At 57.7% G+C, this 7,722-nt stretch overlaps 2 protein-coding genes across 2 annotated transcripts; both read right to left on the reverse strand.

Moving 5' to 3' along the window:
* Positions 1–66: 66 nt before the first annotated feature.
* Positions 67–3,882, reverse strand: BRICD5 (BRICHOS domain containing 5). The gene is made up of 6 exons (XM_031061112.1): positions 3,803–3,882; positions 2,461–2,595; positions 2,006–2,158; positions 1,746–1,844; positions 746–899; positions 67–188 (listed from the first exon to the last, which is right to left on the reverse strand). Exons 1-6 carry the CDS (start codon positions 3,839–3,841, stop codon positions 94–96), a joined length of 675 nt encoding a protein of 224 aa, XP_030916972.1. The 5' UTR covers positions 3,842–3,882; the 3' UTR covers positions 67–93.
* A 1,059-nt stretch (positions 3,883–4,941) lies between these two features.
* On the reverse strand, positions 4,942–7,716 carry PGP (phosphoglycolate phosphatase). Its single transcript, XM_031061113.1, has 2 exons — positions 7,691–7,716; positions 4,942–7,042 (listed from the first exon to the last, which is right to left on the reverse strand). Exon 2 carries the CDS (start codon positions 6,963–6,965, stop codon positions 6,717–6,719), a length of 249 nt encoding a protein of 82 aa, XP_030916973.1. The 5' UTR covers positions 6,966–7,042; positions 7,691–7,716; the 3' UTR covers positions 4,942–6,716.
* Positions 7,717–7,722: the final 6 nt, after the last annotated feature.

Here is a 7,722-nt window from a genome sequence, read left to right on the forward strand (position 1 = left end):
GGATGTTGTAGGTGTTCCCTTCCTCGTGGAAGTCAGAGGCTGTTGAGGAATCCAGTCCAAGTGTGAGGGCAGAGAGGGCTGTGGCTGCAGCACTCACTCGGGCAGGTAATAGAAGCAGATGGAGACACAGATGTTGCTGGGGAAGCAGATGTCAATGCACAGGTAGATGAGGCGCTGCCTCCCCGGCCCTGCCAAGGAGCGAGGACAGCAGTGAGAGCAGTGCTGTGGTCCTGCAGCTGCACAGCCCCCAGGGATGCTTTGGTCCTGCAGCTGCACAGCCCCCAGGGATGCTTTGGTCCTGCTGAGTCCCCCTGATGCTTTGGACTCCTGCAGAGTCCCTGGGGAGCTGAGCAAAGGGAAAGCCTCAGGGAATGACCTTTCTTACTCAAGCTGGAGTCAGATGGAGCAGGCTGACAGCTCAGCAGGCTGCTTTGACCGAGGATGAAGGTGACAGGGATTAAGCAGTGATGTCTCAGGGGACAGCTGTGTCCTGGCTGTGTTGTGCTGTGCTGCTGGGGCAGCTCTGAGCACATCCCAGTGCCACGGCTCAGGACAGGGGGTGGGTATGAGCCAGCACTCAGGGGTGGTGAACAATGGTCTGATTTTGCACTAGAGGTCACCCGTGCCTGTCCTGGGCCTTGGCAGCCTGTCCTGGGATGCATCAGCTGCTGTGCAGCACAGCCTGATCCTCTTAGAGGTGCTGGAAAAGCTCCTGCTTGCCCTGCCAGGGGAGTGCCCCACTTACCGTGGCCTCTGCGCACCCAGAAGATGGAGGAGTGCTCACACAGGCTCTGCACAGCCTCCCCCAGGGCCCCGGGCTCCAGCTGCTGCCCTGCCACAATGCCCAGGAACTCCCGGTAGAACTTGGTCTGGTTGTTGGGCTGGAGCAGCTGCTCAGCCTGAAAGAAAGGGCCCCGTTGGTTCCTGCCAAGGCAGGCACTGTGTCCCCCAGAGCCCTGCTCGGGCTCCCAGGGCACCCAGGAGTGGTCTGTGCCCCAGCAGGTTTCTCCTGCCAGCTGCCCAGTCCAGCTGAGGCTGCCAGCTCCCATCTCCTGTCTGGGCTGCTGGTAACCCCAGCACCACCAGGTTTTACTTTAGGAGCCTTGGGGCTGGGCAGGTGCTTTCCTCTCCCTGCATCCCTTTTGGGAGCCTGTGTTCCTACACTTCTCTAGGAGTAAGGTGAGGACTTAGGAGCCCCCAGGAGCCACTGAGGAAATGGATAGCAGATGGCAGGGGCACAAAAAGGGTTTTCTGTCTTCTGGGAATGGAATCTGCCCCTGCCCAGGCATCCACTTTGTTCTGAGGGTCCTTGTACATGATTGCCTCCAACCTTGTCCTTCCCTGGCAGTTGGTAACAAACTCCCTTTGTTTTTCCTCCCCCAGATTTTTGAGCAGGTAACAGAATCCGGTGGGAGCAGGTCCTGCAGGAGCCCTGCCATTCACCTCCATGGGACACATCCCCCTGCCCCAGGCTGCTTCCCACAGCAGTCAGGGCATGGATAAAGCCAGGAGCTGCTGCTCAGAGCTGGCTGAGAGCCCAGCCTGGGGCACAGCTCTGCTCGTGTGAGCAGTGAATGCCCCAGAACAGCGGCTGTCACTGCTCCTCTGGCTGGGAGAGCCCTGCCCTGGCTCCTTGGGGGTGGAGAGTCCCCCCTGCAAATCCACACAGGGAGAACACTCAGTGACCCGGTGCAAAGCCCAGCCCACCCCCCAGCTGTCCCGGGAATGCTGCAGCAGCTGCTCACGCTGTGCTCGGAGGTGTTGAGAGCCATCTGCAGGTCCCAGGGCTCCATTCTCCTCAGGTAGCAGGCTCGCTGCTCCAGCGGCTTGTAGCACACGTAGCCCTGTGGACAGATGTGCCCTTGGAGTAGGCAGCACACGCCCACCCTGTCCCAGGAAAGCCCTGAAGTGGCCATTCCCTTTGCCCTGCTCTGAGTTGGTGACTAAAGGTGCGGAGGGAGGCAGCAAACAGGAGCTGAGGAGGCAGGGCTGCCCCAGCACTCACGTTCCTGCTGTCGTACAGCACCACGGCGCTCAGGTTGCTCTGTGAGGTGATGTAGTAGGTGACAGTGCTCCTGGCCTTGTCCACCACGGCTGTCTGGTTCCTCAGCGGGTCCTGCTGGCCCTGCAGTGTCACTCGGAGGAGCTGGGAGCCAGCCTGGGCACGAGGAGTGGGAGGGCAGCGCCCAGCAGCAGCTGCCCCGTGCCTGTGTGCAGCATCTCCCACCAAGAGCCCCAGCTGGCCCCCTGCTGGGCCGGATGATCCACCACTCCATCCTCACCCCCAGTGCCCCTCGTGCCAAAGGCAGCAGGGGCTGGAGGAAAGGGCCAGGACTCCCTGCCCCTCCTGCACCTTCCTGCACTGGCCAGGGACTGATCCAGCCCGGAGCTCAGCCCATCCCTCCTGGGAACTGCTTCCCACACAGCCCAGGGCTGCCTGCCCACATCAGGATCCCTTACCTGGGCAGAGCTGGGGGAGAAGCTGAGAACCCCCACGACACTGACACCAACAACTGCAAAAAACAACAAGGCAATGGACAAGATGATCCAGAAGGTCCTGGAGGGAGCTGGAAACTGTGCTGTGGCCCTCCTGTCCTGGGAGCCAGACAAAAGAAGGAAGAACAGGAGTTAAAATTGACCCTTCTGCCAATTCTTCCTCATCAAACAAGTTTCCAGCTCATGCCACAAACCCCTGTGCAGACAGGCTGGAGTGCAGAGCTGCCAAACCATTGCAGCATCTGGAGTAACCCCACAGTGCTGGAATTCCAGATCCAGCATTCTGGTACCCAGCACTGGCACAGCCAGGAAAGCTGCAAAGCCCCAGGGCAGGGCTGGAGCAGCAGCTTTCCAGACACAGGGAGCAACAAATTAAATTATTGTGGTTTACAGCAGAAATCCCCAGCGGGACAGTCAGCATTGGAATCAGACCCCGTGTGGAGTGATCCTGCTTCTGTCCCTCTCCCTGTGCTGGGCTCTGCTGGATTTTCTTGCTAAATTATTCTCCAGGAGACCAAGGAAAAGAGCTTGGCAGTGCTGTGACATTTCTATTGGCTCTATTAATTTACTTTAATTCTTATATTGAAGCAATTAAATTTAACTTCATGGCACATAACGGGATTTTTACAAAGCAGAAAATGTGCTTTCCATAATCTCAAACACAGCCTACATTTAAAAAATAAGCTGTTTCTCAATCCTCTGAAGAACAGAGAAATTCAGTCCATGCCCAGGATTACATGTGCTCCAGCTGCAGGAGGATGGGCTCATCCAGCCTTGGGACAGTTATGGATCTTTATAGGAAACAGGGAACTCCCAGATTATTCCCTGAGAAAAGCAGTGAGTTAAAACTGCACCTATCTGAAATCCTATCAATTCCAGCAGAGCAGAGCCCCAGCCCTGCAGCGGCTGGCAGATTTTCAATAACCAATGGAATACGGAATTCCCTCTGGTGGGAAAGGTGCAGATAAAGAACTCCAGCAGCTCCTAGCAGGGCACAGCTCACCCCATCCCGAGCAGCCTGGCCGGGGCTCCTGTGCCCTGGAACCTGACCAGTTCATCCCAGGTAAACCCAGGCACCTCCAAGGCACCTCAGCCCAAGTGACAGCAGCTCCTGGCAGGAGCTGGGCTGGGGGTGCTGGGGATCAACAGGGCCCTCCCAGCATCTGTGGGAACGGCAGGAGCTCTGCCCCCTTGGATGGGGATCAGGCAAGCACAGAGCACTGCAGGGGCAGGGAATACTCGCTGATGGAACAGGGAATGCTCAGGAATACTCACTGCAGGACAGGGAATACTCAGGAATACTCACTGCAGGGGCAGCAGGGCCGGCACCGTCCCCTCCTTCCATCCTCCCTTCAGACAAAGACCTGGCTGCTGCGGCTCTGCCTCCTGCCCGCGCTCAGGCTGGGCATGGTCCCGGCTCCAGGCACACCTGGGGAACCTGGGCGTGTGTCCGTGGGCCATAAATACCTGTCCCCATAAATACCTGTCCCTGGCAGCCCAGGGGCTCCGCGGGAGAGGAAACCCGATGCGGGAGCGGGAGCTGAGCGCTGCTGTCAGTGCCGGGCGCGGCTCTTCCTGCTCAGCCCCGGGGCGGGCAGGAGCCACAATCGGGGCCTTTGTGTGCCCCGGGGCTGGCACGGCCCAGCACGGGCCCAGGTGAGGCTCTTTGAGAGATCAAATGCCCAGAGGACAGGGGCAGCCTGCCCTTGTGGCAGCGGCAATCCCCACATTTCAACGGGAGCTCCGTGGGCTGGAGCCAGGTGCTGATCCTGCTGTCCCGGGGCTGCACAGACACACAGACACACCTGTGCCACCCTGGAGGAAAAGGGAAAAGGGCTGTGCCATAAAGCCACTGCTCTCACACTGTCACCTGTGTCCTGAGAACCTCCCTGTGGGAGCAGCATTCCCTGAGCACCCAGATCCTGAGCAGTCCAGGAGCCCCCAGAATGTTCCAGACCTGCCAGCCAGACATAACCAAGGTGTGGAGGCAAGGAAAAGCCAAGAATTCCTTCATGTGATGTCTATCCAGGGAAAAGGCAGGTTTTGGACATTTTCCTGTCATGCACAGCCCAGGGTTGAATAAACTGGGTGAAGGGAGCGCACAAGAAAGCAGAGGGACTTTGGCCAAGGGCATGGGCAGGGCAAAGGGGAATGCCAAAGGGTGAGATTAGGTGTTGGAAAGAAACTCTTCCCTGGCAGGGTGGGCAGGGCCTGGCACAGGTGCCCAGAGAAGCTGGGGCTGCCCCTGGAACCCTGGCAGTGCCCCAGGCCAGGCTGGACAGGGCTTGGAGCAGCCTGGGACAGCAGGAGGTGTCCCTAAACATGACAGGGTGACACTGGATGGGCTTTGAGGTCCCTTCCAACCCAAACCATCCCTGACCCCAGGATTCCTAAGGCACAGCTGCACCACGGCTCAGCAGACCAGAACACACGGTGAGACAACGCTGGGGAGAGCAGGTTTGAGAGTTTAATGGGAATTCAAGTAGAGGATTAAGAACAGTTTGGAAGTCAGAACAGAGATTTGAAGCACGACTGACAGCGCCACCAGCACATTCCAGCACCCCTGAGCCCAGGCAATGGCTCCCTTGCCAGCGAGAGCCCTCAGCAGGGACAGAGCTGCCTGAGGGATGCTGGACTCTCTCCTGGCCTTTTCCTGACACATCCTGACACAAAAAGCACCAGAAACAGAGAGTGAATGCAAACCCACACTGTTACATCAGACACGACCTGCAGTGAGTCCGCAATGTCCATCTCCACGTTACCCAGACCAGGGGTAAGTTCTGCCTCTGGGACTTTGCAGAAGAGATTATCCACACTTCCTTCCACAACTCCACATTACAAACAAACAGCCTTGCAGAGGTTCAGCCAGTGCTCGGGAACACCGAGACCCTCTGGACTGCAGGGTTATTGCTGTGCAAAGAAGGTGACAAGTTACCAGGCAGGAAATGGCATCAGCACTGCCCGAGCTCCTCAGCTGGACAGGAAGGAAAACCAGTGCTTAAATTGAACTGTAGATACTGGAATCTATGCAATTAAAGCGAGTTATTTGCATATATAATTTTCAATTAATTCTCTAATGCAAAAGCTTTCACTGTGGGATTCAGGCAGCACAAAAACCACCCTGTGGTGAGCCCCTCATCGCCCAATCCCACCTGGAGATCAAACAGAATCATCCCTGAGCAAGCCAGCACTCCTCACCACCCAGCGTGCCCGGCCCCAGCCGGCACACACGGAAGATCTGAACCTCAGGGACGGGAAGGAAGCACGAGCTACTGTCACACACAGCCAGGCAGAGCCACAGGGCTCCCTGGGGACAGCTGTCCTGGGCACTACATCCACCCACAGACTGAGCAGGACCTGGGATTGTGCAGCTAAAGCCAAGGCAGGTGGCTCGTTGATGCTGAGGGAAGTGCAGAGCTCGGTACACATCAATCCAGGGATTCCTGGGAAGCAGCAGGAGTGAGGGACAGTCCTGTGTGGCTACAGACTCTCTGCATTACCAAATGCAACCGTTTAGGAGAATTAAATCAGTGCTAAGTACATTCCTCTCATCCTCCCTCCTGGGAAACAAGATATATTATCATAGACTCTATTTATAATTTAAATATATTCTAATTTTATGCTCAGGGAGTGCCAGTGTGTACATGTGCTTGACACACTCTCGACCTTGGACAGACACTGTGCAGCAGACAGGGTCTGGAATTATGTGGGATCATCCCAGTCTGCATCACAAGTGCAACGTGCAGTGGTCAAATGAAGGAGATGAATTTGTGTGACCTGACGTGGGGCTGTGCTCTCAACAGGGCTCCAGCTGGGAAAAAGAGTCACCCCAAGGGCAAACACCAACTCCACAAGTGTTTCCAAGCACAACCAGAGTTACTGCACATGCCAAGAGTCGTTTCCCTGAACGGACCGGGCTGAGCCATGGCCCAGCCTGGCCAGGACATGATCCTGCCCCTCAGATCAACCAGCTCCACGTCCCCAGCCCAGAGGAGCTGTGCTGTGGAGCCCCACCAGCACTGGATCGATGCATTACAACCGAACCCAGCCCCAAGCCCAGCCCCTGTAACGCCCCCTTTGTTCAAAGTGCATTTCAGACTGAGATGTAAACAGAATCATACCGAGAGGACAGCGAGGAGACAAGCGAAGGGTTCTAACCCCGGGGAGTACCTAGTGTGTGGGTTACTGTCAGGGGCTGCTGCCGGGGCTGCCGGGGCCCCTCACTGCCCCAGGGCCGGGAGCAGGTCGGCGATGCTGTCCACGTAGAAATCGGGGACCAGGCTGTGCCTGGCGGGACAGCCGCTGTCCTGGTGGCCCCGCACCTCGTCCAGCGCCGTCACCCCGGTCAGGGTGAGCAGCGTGGTCAGCCCGCAGCTGTTGCCCATCAGGATGTCCGTGTCCAGCCGGTCCCCCACCATGATGGTGCGAGCGGGGTCCACCGGGAACTCTTGGGCCACGCAGTCGAACATGAAGCGGTTGGGCTTGCCCACGATGAACGCCTCGCGCTGTGCTGCTGTCTCCACGGCCTTCACCAGGCACCCTGTCCCTGGGGAAACACAGAGACAAGGGTTAGGGACAGACAGAGAGCATCTCCACGGCCTTCACCAGGCACCCTGTCCCTGGGGAAACAGGCAGAGGGATTAAGGGCAGAAGGCTCTCAGTGCCCACACGAGCCAGGACAAATCCGCTCAGGACACCAGGAATGGATGCCTCAGCTTTACAGGTAGAGAAGGACGGGTGGGTCACAGGAGAGGTGGTGCTTAAAGCCTGCCAGGAGGTGGGAATTCTGTCCCACAGCTAGAACTCCTATTCAAAATTAAAGGGTCAATAAGGATTCCCTCTCTTTCAGGGGTGCTGTGTAGGAAAGGCTCTGGGACACCCAGGCTGCCTCAAAGAATCCCAGGATAGCTGGCAGTAGAGAGGACCTCTGGAGACCATCCAGTCTAACCCCCCGGCAAGGCAGGGCCACCTGGATTAGGTGACACAGGAATGTGCCAAGGCGAGTCTGGAACATCTCCAGAGACAGAGACTCCATGACCTCCCTGGGCAGCTGCTCCAGGGCTTTGCCACTCCCCAGGGGAAAAGGTCCTTCCTGAGGCTGAGGTGGAACTTTTTGTGTTTTATCAACACAACACCGAGGCACGGAGACCGCCCATTCCCGGGACCACCCGCTCCACCCGCCGGCCCCGCGCACCGGGGATGCCGGCGCCGCCCTCGAGCGGCCGC

Source organism: Geospiza fortis, unplaced genomic scaffold (assembly GCF_000277835.1).
Source record: "Geospiza fortis unplaced genomic scaffold, GeoFor_1.0 scaffold213, whole genome shotgun sequence".
In the NCBI taxonomy this organism is placed as follows: domain Eukaryota; kingdom Metazoa; phylum Chordata; class Aves; order Passeriformes; family Thraupidae; genus Geospiza; species Geospiza fortis.

Bases quoted from the DNA above. Each gene is read 5' to 3' on its own strand.
- PGP (XM_031061113.1), bottom strand. From the start codon at position 6,965: ATGTTCGACTGCGTGGCCCAAGAGTTCCCGGTGGACCCCGCTCGCACC.
- BRICD5 (XM_031061112.1), bottom strand. From the start codon at position 3,841: ATGGAAGGAGGGGACGGTGCCGGCCCTGCTGCCCCTGCA. The intron at 900-1,745 runs GTGAGCAGCTGC...CCTTTCTTTCAG, and splicing joins TCAACACCTCCGAGCACAGC to GCTGAGCAGCTGCTCCAGCC. The intron at 189-745 runs GTAAGTGGGGCA...GCTCCTTGGCAG, and splicing joins CTGGGTGCGCAGAGGCCACG to GGCCGGGGAGGCAGCGCCTC.